The sequence below is a fragment of the Choloepus didactylus genome, chromosome 11 (assembly GCF_015220235.1).
Source record: "Choloepus didactylus isolate mChoDid1 chromosome 11, mChoDid1.pri, whole genome shotgun sequence".
Lineage (NCBI taxonomy): Eukaryota > Metazoa > Chordata > Mammalia > Pilosa > Megalonychidae > Choloepus > Choloepus didactylus.
This window is the reverse complement of record NC_051317.1, coordinates 123709-137674: the sequence shown is the minus strand read 5'-3', so window position 1 is coordinate 137674 and position 13966 is coordinate 123709. Positions and strand designations below refer to the sequence as shown.

The following is a 13966-nucleotide window of genomic DNA, read 5'->3' as shown; positions in this document are numbered from 1 at the left end:
GTTCCGTGGGGGAGAGGTTTGCTGTGGTGGAGGCATCACCCCTAGAAAGTCTAAGCGTGAATCCCAGGGCACCGCTCACCAGCGTCGTGAGATTTGCTGGACACTTCACCTTGCCCAGTGTCCATTTCCTCATCTATAAGGTGGAAATCATGGTGCCTTCCTCTCAGAGCTATTGAAAGGATTCAATAAGTTACCATGTGAAAATTAATATTTGACAGAACATCAGAATGATGTTAAATGTCTGTAGAAATTGTGCACACATGCAGACACACTCAGCCAAGTGTAACTTCTCTCTGAACGGACACCCCAAGGTCTGACCTGCTCCCTGCCCAGGAGGCACCCAGAACACTCAGAAGACAGGAAACTGGCAAGAAGCAGGCAAATGTAAGTCTGCCCTGTTTTTTCCACCCCAAACCCCCCAAAAAACACCCCAAGGGCAAATAGTTTCTCATCTTGTTATTTTATTAGAAGCATATTTACATTCTTTGACATTAACTTTGCAGAGAACATTTACAAAAGCTTTGTAGAAAGTTTGGAAACTACATAAAAAACAACTTCTAGCCTTCATAAAGGGAAAATATAAGTTAGTTACATTTACTCTGCTAAAAATGAAATGAAAATAAGAAACAGTTCTGCCTGTGCCTCACAGGGAACCTATTAGCACAGGGCACGAGGAATACTGCGGGGCCTTCTCTGCGATGGGCATTGCACGCTGCCCCAAACATGAGGCTAGAGAGCTGACCCGACCCTCCCCATCCCACCCTGCCCCCCAAAAAATAAAAGGCACAGGCAAGCCATCAGGGCTAGGGCGGCACTGAGCAGAGAAGCAGCAAATCTTTGGAAGGGATTCCAATATGAATGACCAAATGAACCATCGAACACTTTCACCTGAACCGGGAAACTGCCCAGCTGCAAAAAGGAAATATTGTAAACAAAGCCCAAATCAGCCCTGCTGACCACTCGCCAGTGGCCGGCCTTGCTCGGTGGAACTGGGTGTCAGTTCTGCAGTGGCACAGCTGCTGGCTCCACGTTTTCCCAGCAGCTACACACCAGAGAATAAAAGGAGGCAATTCTTTACCTTGTCTCATGTGCATGAGGCCTGACAAATGGCCCATCTGGGTCAAACACTGACTCAAGCTGAATGCTCGCTGACCTAAAAGAACCACTGTCCACCTCACCGCCCCTCAGAGCATCTTGGCTGCCGAGTTAAGACTTGGGAACCCCAAGTCTCCAAATCCCCTTTACTTGTTGAGTGGCGGCACCTCCCTTTCCAAGGATCCAGTCACAACCAATGCTGTGAAAGCTTCCAGGGAATTGCTTTAGGAAAGCAAAGTATTGAACCTTTAGGAAGGAAGGATGAGAAAGTCTCCCTGGGGTGTCTCAGCCACTCAATCACCCAAAATAGTACCCGATTCAATATGCCCTTATGACTCCTATAACAGATCATCACTTTTGTGTTTCCTTTTTTTTTTTTTTTAAAGCAGGTATCTTCTGGAAGAAGCCATACATTTTCATATTTGTTTCAATGGAACAATTAGAAAATCAAGGCAAAAAAAAAGGTCTCATGGTAAATAAACTGAGTGCTGGTGTGAGCATTTCCTTTTATTGGGATATATACATATATAATCTGTAGCCTGTAGGGATCAGCGTCTTTGTAGGACCAACTGAGTAATCTGAAGGCCCAGGATTCCATTTAAAATATAGAGAAACTTGGCCTCTGCCATGTTTCTGGCAGATGTGACTCCCTGATGCTTTTTCTTCCTGAAGAGAAGTTCAAGTGACAGCCAGCCTCAGGCTGAAACATCAGGCCATACTCCTGAACTAGGAGGGGCACAGGGCAGAGGGGAAAATGGCTTTCCCATATCACTCGTGGATAGGGTGGGCAAGCATGAGACAGGAGTAGCCTGTATTGGGAGAGTCTTGTGTGGTGAGCAGAGTTTATCCCTGATAAATGATCCCCACCCTAATCCTGGGTGGGGGCCAAAATGAATTAAGGATGGGCTTTGAGCCTGTGTCTTCTCTGTGCCTCCAGGGCCACCCCCCAGTACTCTCTCTACCATTTGCTCCACCTGAAGGCTCAGGAGCACAGGCTCAGGCAGCAAACATGTTCCAACCTACCCGGGCACAAGAGGGCCTGGGGCAGAGAGGGAAGCCTGTGTGTGCTCAGGAGCTGGGCCTTGCATGTGTGCAGGAAGGGGGGACACGAAATGGTACAAAACACACAGGACCAGCAGAAGGAACATCTCACATCCTCCCTGCACCCTCCCCTGGTTGTAGACATGGCCTCACTGCAAAGTGGAAAACAACCTGGGGGAGATGGAGGGGTGACAGTGGTCCCCAAGCAGCTGGCTGCAGGCCAGACTCCACTAGGAACCGCAGTGGTTGTTAGGGGCTGTGATTCTTGCCTGACACTGCAGGGAAGCACTGACAAACCACCTGGAATTACAATATAAACGAGCCCACGGTGACTTCGGCGGCAGCGCTTTGTATCCACTGATGGCAGAACTGATGTTTTGGCACACAGGAGTGGCCACAGAATACCCATTCCTCCTGGACCCTGCCTCCCACCAGCAGCCCAGATCACTTAGAGCTTGATGGGATCTGGGCTCAACTAGAACACACATTAGGATCGGATGACATACAATAACCACCCATCCCCACCCCCACCCCCCACGAGCAAGCGAGAAGTCAGGAACACTGGGATGGAGCTGTCGGGCCCAGCTGGATGGCACAGGGCAAGGGGCTGATTTGAGCTGGCACAGAAGCAAGAGGGAAAGTGAGTCCTGAGTTACTTGTTCACAGAGAACGGGAGGGCTCTGGAGGCCCCCCAGCTGGCCAGCCACAGCCCTGGGTGGCTGTTACGAAGCATCCGCAGAGCTGTAGGGGAAGAACTTGGTGGCCTTGCTTGGGGTGGTGGGGTTCGGGCACTCTGCCTCCTCGCTCAGTTTGAAGAACATCTCCTGCTCCCGCTTCTTCTGGTTCAGATCGTCTTCCAGAGCCTAGAACAGAGAGTGGGCAGATGGAGCATTGTCTGACCCCGCAGGCACAGTCTCCCAGGCACAACACCCCGTTAGAACCCCCACCGACATGCCTTCTCCGGAAACCTCCCTCTCGGGGAACTCCATCTTCCCTGTTTCCTTCCCAGAGCCCAATTCCCGGGAGGTAAGAATCACTTCCGTCTTCCTCTTGCCACACCCACTCAGGAATTTCCTGCATGCCAAGGAATAGAGCTTGGGAAAATGCCAATCTAGATGGGGCGGGAAAAGAAACAGATGCAAATCTGCTGGCAGGAAAGCAGCCAAATGAGTCAGGGAAGACAGCCAAGTGAGTCAAGGAAAACCCGAGGCAGAAAACGAAGAGTTTAACAGCAAGGGGAGCCGAGATGTCAGTTACACAGTGGAACTAACCAGGACACGTCCTGCAGAATCATGGGGGAGGTTTGTACCCCCTCCCCTCCATTGCCCCCCACTCAAAATACAGGTGCCTTTGCCCCAATCCCTGAGATTCTGGTCCTGAAGATTTGAGGTAGGGGCCAGGGGGTCTCTATATTATAAAGGCTCATCAGGTGACTTCAAGGGGTTCACCAAGTTGAGAAGCACTGCAGGAGCCCCCCTTGGGCACATGCAAAGTTTTTCTAGATAAAATGCCTCCTACCAGAAAAATTTCTTGGGGGGTTTTCCAATAACAAGCATTCAATTAAGAAAGGAAGCCGAGTGTGGTGCAAAGAACACAGGCTTTCAGTCAGATAGAATCCAGGCTTTATTACCAGCTGTGGCCTTTCCTCTAGGAGCCTCAGTTTCCCCATCTGTAAAAGGCATTGTCACTACCTACCATGCAGGGCTGTTGTGCGAATTGAGTTTCAAAAAAATGGATTGCAATTACTGAGCACTTCCCACATGGCAGGAACTATGATGCTAAGTGCATGACATCTTATTTAATCTTAGTCCTGTGAGGTAGATACTGTTATTATCCCCACTTTATAGACAGAGGAACTGAGGCTCAGAGAAGTTAGGTCACTTGCCCTGGAACACTGTGCTCCACTCTTTCTCAGCCAGATGATATCTGCAAAGCCAGGCACACAGGAGGTGCCCCAAAGCAGCTTTCACTATTAAGAGGCATTTGACCATCAGCCAGGGCCTAGAGATTTCCTCATTTTCACTCTGGAAGTATCTATTTTCTTAGGATTTGACTGGCATTCTATTATGTCTCTCCTTTTAAGACTGTTCTTTGGATGCCCTGAAACAGCCTCTACAAAGAATTTCATTATCAAATCCCCCCTATAAGATCTCATTCCTTCAATGGTATGAAATTCTAGTGAGTTTTTTTTTCTGCATCTAAAGAGAGATGGAGAAAGGACACTCAATCACAACACCAATTTTTCCAACCTGTTACTGCACATCCATGTAAGGGAAGGCAAGGTATCTGATGTCATACCTTCATCTTGGAAATGACTGACTCGAAATGTATGGTAATTCACAGATTCCTGACTCAAATTCCCTCCTTTGTTGGATGTATCATAAAGGTGTTTGTGGCAAGCAAACATTGTATATAAGCAAGATAAAAGTAGGACTGTTAAACTTGTGTAACAGAGAGTGCAAAATCCAATGCCTAGGGGAGCCAACCAGGTGGATTAAATGAGTGAAAAGAGCAGATGTGAGGCAGCAGGGAGTGGTGGGGACTGTGGCAAACTGAAGAGTACATGCTCTGTTTGAAGGGGACAGTTTCTTCTCAGCTCCAGCTGAGTGATATGTGGTATGACAGGCCCAGTGTTGCCAGAGCCCCCTGGGTTTTCAAAAGAAGCTGGAAATTCAGATTTTTATATAAATCTCCCAATACTTAAAGGTTGGCAAATTTCAAGGAAAATTTAAATCACTATGTTGGCCAAACATATCTGTAGGCCAATTCCAGCCAATAGGACACCAGTTTATGATCTCTGCTGTAGCAACACCAATTTAATAATAATAGCCATCACTTTTGGAGTGCGGAGAGGTTTAGGTAACTTGCAAAAGGTCTCCCAGCTAGTAATGGGGGAGCTAGGATTTTATCCCACAGCTGTCTGACTCCAAAGCCTGTGCTCTTAAACACTACTCTATTCTACCCTTGTGCTGGTTTGGATATCTTATGTCCCCCAAAAAGTCATAATTTTCAATGCAATCTTGTGGGGGCAGACTGATTAGTCTGTTGATCAGGGTGGAAACCTTTGATTAAATTATTTCCATGGAGCTGTGTCCCTGAATGGGTGGGTCTTAATTAAATCACTGGAGCCCTATAAGAGAGCTCACAGACAGAAGGAGCTCAGAGCAGCTGAGAGAGACGTTTTGGAGAAAGCCGCTTTGAAACACAACCTGGGAGCAAAGGACAAGCAGATGTCAGCCACGAGCCTTCCCAGCTGACAGAGGAGTTCTGGACACCATCGGCCGTTCTTCAGTGAAGGTATCCTCTTGTTGATGTCTGAGTTTGGACACTTTTATGGGCATAGAACTGTAAATTTGTAACTTAATAAATACCCTTTATAAAAGCCAATCCATTTCTGGTATTTTGCATAACAGCAGCATTAGCAAACTGGAACAATTCCCCATATATTACTTTTCTATATAGTCTTCAAAGGCAGAGGGTCAGCAATCTTTTTTCTGTAAAGGTCCAGATAGTAAATATTTTTGGCTTTGAGGGCCACAGTATCACCGTCCCAACTACTCAACTTGGCTGTTGCCACACAAAAGCAGACATAAACAATACGTAAATGAATGACCAATAACACTTTGTTTACAAAAACAGGCAGTGAGCCTTAGTTTGCCAACTCCAGCTGTAAGGAATGAAATATTATCTACCTTTACAGCTCCAAACAACAAGGTTCAGCAGGGAAGACTTGACTTTTCTGAGGCCACATTCTGTGCTAACTAAAACCCAAGTAACCCTTTAATGCCCCTACTAGATATCCTGTCCTTACTTGAAAGAAATTAAATCTGAATATTCCTAAAAATACTCCATGAAGTGCAATCATCTCACCACTTTCATACCTGGGAGAGACCTCAGGGATGAGGCTAACTGCAGTGCAAATAGTGTAAAACATTTATTCCGAAATGAAAATCGTTGCCTCGGGGTCAGTGTTCCAACAGTTAACGCAGGCAGCCAACTAATGACAGAAGCATTCTTTGAAGAATTCTAGAGCGAGGCAGCCTCCCACTGGCAAAATCCACTGCCAGCTCCCCAAACACACAATGGCAGTGCCTTCTCTGGGCCCACAGAACCCCTTGAAGCAATCTGGGAGATGAGACAGTTGCTAGAAGCAATCTGATCTTTCATTTTCAAACCCTCCGGACATATCCAGGGTACAGAACCTGCAGTTCAGAGCACCAGGTAAATGTGTATTTCCTGATGCCACCATCAACCTACGTCAGCAAAGCTTTAATTGATTTGAATGCCGAGTTATCGCAAGTCCCAGCAGGCCCTGGTTGCAGAAACTGATGAGCATGGGCCTGCAAACAGGAAGATCTGGGAGCCTGGCCAGCTTCCAGCCAGAAAGCTCCATTAGCATGGGGTGAAAAGCCTCAATTCAAGGACTTCCAAGGCCATTACATAGCTGAGGTGAGCAGCTGCCTCCTGTCCAGACCACAGTAAGTAAAAGCAGAACTGACATACGATGGCAGAACAAACCTCAGGATGCAGGACAGGTGGGACAGCTGTGTCCTCAGTGAGTTTAAGGGAGTGGAAGGAAATGAGTACACCCTTAGCCTGCACCACTGACTGGCAACTTTTTTGCATAACTTTGTGCAATACTCATATTACTTTGTCCCTCAGCAGCCAGAGGGGCATTCCTTTTAAAACATAAAGCCAAAGCATGTCCCTCCTCTGCTCAAAATCCTCCAATGCAGAGTCAAAGCCAGACTTTACATGGACCCCCCCAACTGTGCCCTGCTCACACTGGCCTCCTTGCTGTTCCCTGAACATGGCAAGTGTGCTCCTGCCTCAGGGCCTCTGCAGCTGCTGTTCCATCTGCTCGGAATGCTGTTCCTCCAGGTATCTGCCTGGCTCCTGCCCTCGTGTCCTCCAGGTCTTTGCTCAGATGCCATGCTCTCTGTAGCCTTCCTGCCACCCTGTCTCAAGTAGCCCCCATTCCCACCCCCACAATGCCTCATTTCCTGCTGCTTTTCTTCTCCACTGCACATGACACTCTAGCTGATATCTATTTACTTATTTGTTCCCTGTCCACCTCCCTCCACTAGAACATCTGCTCCCTGATGGCAGGGACTTGTCTGTTTTGTTCAGTCCAGTATCTCCAGTGCCTAAAAGAGCATGGAGCATGTAGTAGGTGCTTGAAAAATACTTGTGACAAGAATACATGAATGAATGAAAAATAAATGACTGAGCGACCGAGCTGATGATGGCAGACCAGTGGTACTCCCAGGACAGGGACACGGAGCTGTCAGAGCCCAGAGGAGGTGCCCACCCACCCAGCCGAAGGGAGGGAGACCTCCTTGAGGGGTGACGCTTGGCCCAAGTCCTGAAGACAAACAGAAACTAGCCAAGCCAAGGCTGGTGGGCACAGAATTCCAGGCAGATGGAGCAGCAGCCCAGGCAAAGGCCCAGCAGGAACGAGGGAAGTGCACATGGTAGGGAGAGCTACTTGGGTACTGAAGTCTGTTTGGAGCATGAGTGGGACTTGCAGGAAATGAGGCTAGAGCAGTGGTTCTCAAAGTGTGGTCTGGGGAGGACTCGGGCAAGATGGCGGCATAGAGAGGAGTGGAAGCTAAGTAGTCCCCCTGGAACAACTACAAAAAACCAGAAACAACTAGTAAATAATCCAGAATAACTGCGGGGGGACAAACAAGACCATCCATTCATCATACACCAACCTGAATTGGGAGGAATGCCCGAGAACACAGCATAAAATCTGTAAGTAAAACCTGCGGAACCAGGTCGGGAGACCCCCTCCCCCATAGCCCGAGCTGCGGAGCCGCGTGGTGCCACAGAGAAGCTCTCTCCCAGCAAGCGAATACAGCTCAGCTGAGCTCCAACTGGGGTTTTAAATAGCCAGTGTGAACTGCTCACTACAGGTACGCAGCCCCAAAAAACAGACAGAGGCTTTGGGTGACGACTGACCTGGGAGAGCCGGAGGGTTGCCTTGGACTGGGTCTGAAGGGGACTATCTGTTTCTTTTTTGGCTCAGTGGAGAAAGCCCCAGTCATTTTCAGTTTCCAGGGCTGTGACTCTGGGAAGGGTGGAGACACCACAAGCAGAGAGCGAGACCATTGAAATGCTAATGACCTCCACCTGAGGGGTCTGTCTTCTCTAGGAGGAAAGGGGTGGGGCCCTTTCCATTCAGAACCAGACCCCAGAGCCTGGGGGAACACGGCCATACCTCCTCACACCAGTCAAGAATTACAGGCTAACAGGCATCACCTGCTGGGCAGAAAAGCACAGCGACCTGAGGCATCAAAGGGTGGAGCAATTTTCTAAGACACACCCTCAGGGAAACCAGATACCGAATATTTCTTCCCTCTGGGACCTGAGCCTGTTCTGGTCTGGGAAAACCTGATTTGGATAACCAAGGAAACCATGCCTAGACAACAGAAAATTACAACCTACACTAAGAAAAACAAAGTTATGGCCCAGTCAAAGGAACAAACGTACACTTCAACTGAGATACAGGAATTTAAACAACTAATGCTAAATCAATTCAAAAAGTTTAGAGAAGATATTGCAAAAGAGATAGAGGCTGTAAAAGAAGCACTGGACATGTATACGGCAGAAATCAAAAGTTCAAAAAACCTACTAGTAGAATCTATGGAAATGAAAGACACAACACAAGAGATGAAAGACACAATGGAAACATACAACAGCAGATCTCAAGAGGCAGAAGAAAACACTCAGGAACTGGAGAACAAAACACCTGAAAGCCTACACGCAAAGGAGCAGATGGAGAAAAGAATGAAAAAATATGAGCAACGTCTCCAGGAACTCAAAGATGAAACAAAGTACAATAATGTACGTATCATTGGTGTCCCAGAAGGAGAAGAGAAGGGAAAGGGGGCAGAAGCAATAATAGAGGAAATAATTAATGAAAATTTCCCATCTCTTATGAAAGACATAAAATTACAGATCCAAGAAGCGCAGCGTACTCCAAACAGAAGAGATATGAATAGGCCTACGCCAAGACACTTAATAATCAGATTATCAAATGTCAAAGACAAAGAGAGAATCCTGAAAGCAGCAAGAGAAAAGCAATCCATTACATACAAAGGAAGCTTAATAAGACTATGTGCGGATCTCTCAGCAGAAACCATGGAGGCAAGAAGGAAGCGGTGTGATATATTTAAGATACTGAAAGAGAAAAACCACCAACCAAGAATCCTGTATCCAGCAAAGCTGTCCTTCAAATATGAGGGAGAGCTCAAAATATTTTCTGACAAACAGACAATGAGAGACTTTGTGAACAAGACACCTGCCCTACAGGAAATACTAAAGGGAGCACTACAGGGTGATAGAAGACAGGAGTGTGTGGTTTGGAACACAATTTTGGGAGATGGTAGCACAACAATGTAAGTACACTGAACAAAGGTAACTATGAATACGGTTGAGAGAGGAAGGTGGGGAGCATGTGAGACACCACAAGAAAGGAGGAAAGATAACGACTGGGACTGTGTAACTTGGTGAAATCTAGAGTGTTCAACAATTGTGATAAAATGTACAAATATGTTCTTTTACGAGGGAGAACAAGCAAATGTCAACCTTGCAAGGTGTTAAAAATGGGGAGGCATTGGGGGAGGGATACAATCAGCATAAACTAGAGACTGTAACTAATAGAATCATTGTATTATGCTTCCTTTAATGTAACAAAGGTGATATACCAAGGTGAATGCAGATAAGAAGGAGGGATAGGGGAGGCATGTTAGACACTTGACATTGGTGGTATTGTCTGATTCTTTATTCTACTTTGATTTAAGGTTATTTTTCCTTTTGCTGCTTCCTAGCTGTCATTTTTTTGTTTCCTCTTTCTTTTGCCTCTCTACCTTCTTTGACTCTCCCTTCTGCCTTGTGGAAGAAATGTAGATGCTCTTGCTTAGTATGAGCAGAATGTTCAATTAGGATGAACTTAAATGTTTGGAAATGAACAGGGGTGTTGGTAGCAAGATGTGAGAATAACTAACAGCGCCGAATGGTGTGTGAATGAGGTGGAAAGGGGAAGCTCAGAGTCATATATGTCACCAGAAGGAAAGTTGGAGGTCAAAAGATGGGAATGTATAAAACTGAATCCTTTGGTGGGCAATGTCCATGATCAACTGTACAAATACTAGAAATCACTTCATGAACCAGAACAAATGTATGACAATACAATTAGAAGTTAATAACAGAGGGGCATATAGGGAAGAAATATATACCTATTACAAACTATATACTACAGTTAGTAGTATTTCAACATTTTTTCATAAACAGTAACAAATGTACTATATCAATACTAGGAGTCAACAATTGAGGGGGGTTGGTTAGGGATAGGGGAGGATTAGAGTTTCCTTTTCTTTTTTCTTTTTGCATCTTTCACTTTATTTCTTGTCTGGAGTAATGAAAAGTTTCTAAAAATTTAACGAAAATTAAGTGTGATGGATGCACAGCTGTATGAGGGTACCCAGGGGCAAGTGATTGTACACTTTGGATCTTTGGATAATTGTATGGTATCTGAACAATCTCAATAAAAATGAAAAAAAAAAAAATTGCTAATGTGAGGGGAAAAAAAAAAAAAAAAAAAAGTGTGGTCTGGGAACCCCTGGTGGCTCTGAAACCCTTTTAGGGGTGGGGGTGGGTAGCCAGCAAGGTCAAAACTATTTTTATAATAATATTAATAGCTTATTTGCCTTTCTCACTGTTTTGACATCAGTATTAATGATGGGTAAAACTTCTGGAGCCTTAGGTAAGAAATGGTACCAACCTGTACAAATATTCTTCCCTGCCATTCAGTAGAATATTTATATATATCTAGAGAGATATATTATATAGTAGAAAAATAAACATATATGTGCTAGTTTGGATGTATTATGTCCCCCCAAATGCCATGTTCTTTAATACAATCTTGTAGTGGGCAGACGTATTAGTGTTGATTAGGTTGGAAACTTTGGATTAGGTTGTTTCCATGGAGATATGACCCACCCAGCTGTGGGTAATACCTTTGATTAGATTATTTCCATGGAGGTGTGGACCTGCTCATTCAGGGTGGGTCTTGATTAGTTTTACCTGAGCTCTATAAGAGCTCAGACAGAAGAAGCTTGCTGCTGGAGCTGAGAGACATTTTGGAGATGGCCTCTGAAAGCAGAATTTTGCTACTCCAGAGTTTGCCTGGGAGAAACTAAGAGAACACCCCCAGAAACCTAGAGAGGAACATCCTGGGAGAAAACCATTTTGAAAGCAGAACCCCGGAGCAGATGCCAGCCACGTGCCTTCCCAGCTGACAGAGGTTTTCCGGATGCCATCGGTATTCTTCAGTGAAGGTACCCTATTGTTGACACCTTAGCTTGGACACTTTTATGGCCTTAAGACTGTAACTTTACAACCAAATAAACCCCCTTTATAAAAGCCAACCCATTTCTGATATTTTTGCATAACGGCAGCTTTAGCAAACTGGAATAATATATATCATAGATAGAATATCCTTGATGAAGCAGCACAAATGATTAATTTTATTAAATCTTGGCCTGCGAGCACACATATTGTAATATTCTGTGTGACGAAATGGGAAGTACACATAACAAGCCCTTTGGCTGAAGCATAATGGTATAACGGGTTGTCCAGAGGAAATGCACTTGTAGAATCGTTTGAGTTAGGCGCTGAACCAGCCACTTTGTTCACAGAATCTCATTTTTACTTAAAAGAATGATGGACAAACCATGGGTATTTGACAGACATTTTCTTGAAAATGAATGTAGGCTGTCATTTCAAAGGAAATGACTAACAATATTTATTGCCAAGGACAAAATTGAGCTTTCAAGCAAAAAGTATAATTTTGGAAAACTTGAGCCCACCCCCATGAGCTGGACAGCCTTTCAATATTTAAAGAATTTTGGGGGGATGAGATTGGTGATATACTAATGCATGTGATTTTTTTTACTATTGTATAACGAAAGGTGCCAACATTTGGGAGAGCTGCATAACTCAGTGAATCACTTGTTCTAGTCTGCTAATGCTGCCGGAATGCAAAACACCAGAAATGGACTGGCTTTTACAAAAGGGGGTTTATTTGGTTACACAGTTACAGTCTTAAGGCCATAAAGTGTCCATCAACAACAGGGTACCTTCCCTGGAGAAAGGCCACTGTCATCCAGAAAACCTCTGTTAGCTGGGAAGGCACGAGGTTGGCATCTGCTTGCTCCCAGGTTGCATTTCAATATGGCTTTCTCCAAAATGTCTGCATCATTTTCCAACGGCCGTCTTCAAAATGTGTGTTTCAGCTACCAGCTAGCTATGAGCTCCTTCTGTCTGAGCTTATATAGTGCTCCAGTAAACTAAACAAGGCCCATGCTGAATGGGCGGGGCCACACCTCCATTGAAATTATCCAATCAGAGTTATCATCCACAGTTGGGTGGGTCACATCTCCATGGTCACTGAACCAATAGGTTCCAACCCTATCTACACTAATACGTCTGCCCCTACAACAATGCATTAAAAAATATGGCTTTTTCTGGGGGACATAAATATACAAACTGGTACACCAGTGTTTTCCAAATGACCAATGTGTGATGTTATAAGATCCTTCCTGGGTAAAAGACGCATTCAAAGTGCAAGACAGACAAGTAAATTTTAATGTAACAGACAATGGAAAGTTCATTGACATGTTTCAAGTTCCATACTGCAGCTAACCTTTAAAAAAACTATCACTTGTTGAGTTATGGTGCAATATAAAGAAAAATATCCATAATTATCTGAAAAGTCCCTAGAATTACTCCTCCCTTTCCCAAATACATATCTCTATGAGACCAGATTTTCTTCATAAACTTCAACTAAAATAACATATCACAACAGATAGAATGTCGGAGATAAGACAATTTAGCTGTCTTCTTTTTAGAAATTAGATTTGCTAAATGCAAAGCAATGCCTGTCTTCTTTGCAAAACGTAGTGATTTTTATAAAAATGTGTCATTTGTGTAAACATGTAATGGGTATGTTATTTTCTCAGTTAAAATTTTTATATGGTAAATATCTACAGACATGACCAACATAAACAAAAGCTCTTCTGGAATTCTCAGTAACTTTTATAGTGTAAATAGGTCCCAAAGCCAAAAGCTGGAGAACAACAGACTAGAGAGTTAGCTGACTGGTTACCAGAGGGCCATGGGGGGAGAGCCTGGGGAGGGGGCACCCAGAGCAGGTGTAAGGAGCCCAGTTAGAAGGTGGTTCAGGTGAACCAGGTGAGAAGCAATGAGGCCTCGTCAGGGAGAAACGGCATCACTGAGGAGGGGAATGGACAGAGCCAGGTGGCTCACCTGAGGGGTGGAGGGTTGGGAGGGAGAGAAGGGAGCTGAGGATGTCACTCAAGTTCATTGCCTAAACATCCAGGTAAATGGAGGTGCCAATCACCAAGCCATGGAAGATGGGAGAAGGGACAGTGGGGAAAGAGGGTGAGCTGAGTTTGGGACATGACTGAGGGGCCGGCGTGACCTTTCCCCAGGTGGAGGGATCCAGGAGACCACTCAAATGTGCTGGACAGGAGGGCAGTCTAGTTGGGAGGCTGAGATTTGGGGGACACAGGTGAGAGGCTGTGGATGAAGCCGTGGGAACAAATGTGCTCAAACAGGGAGTGAATTTAGACCAAGCAGAGGGTTGAGAACAGAGCTCTGGGATCAGAAATCAAAGGAAGGAAGCTGCAGAAGGAAATGAGGAGCAAGGAGGAGGACAAAGGAGCGGCGGGGAGTGATCGATAGTGGTGGCTGCTGCAGGGAGGTCAAGTCGGATAAATCTAAATGTAGCCATGGGATTTAG

At 45.3% G+C, this 13966-nt stretch overlaps 1 protein-coding gene across 1 annotated transcript in view; it reads right to left on the bottom strand.

The window, feature by feature from the left end:
* Positions 1-444: 444 nt before the first annotated feature.
* The window catches only part of STK10 (serine/threonine kinase 10), a 134844-nt gene continuing 121322 nt past the window's right edge, over positions 445-13966 (bottom strand). Inside the window, exon 19 of the mRNA XM_037799393.1 lies at positions 445-2999. Within this exon, the coding sequence (XP_037655321.1) occupies positions 2859-2999 (141 nt within the window). The 3' untranslated portion in view covers positions 445-2858. The remainder of the gene's footprint in view (positions 3000-13966) is intronic.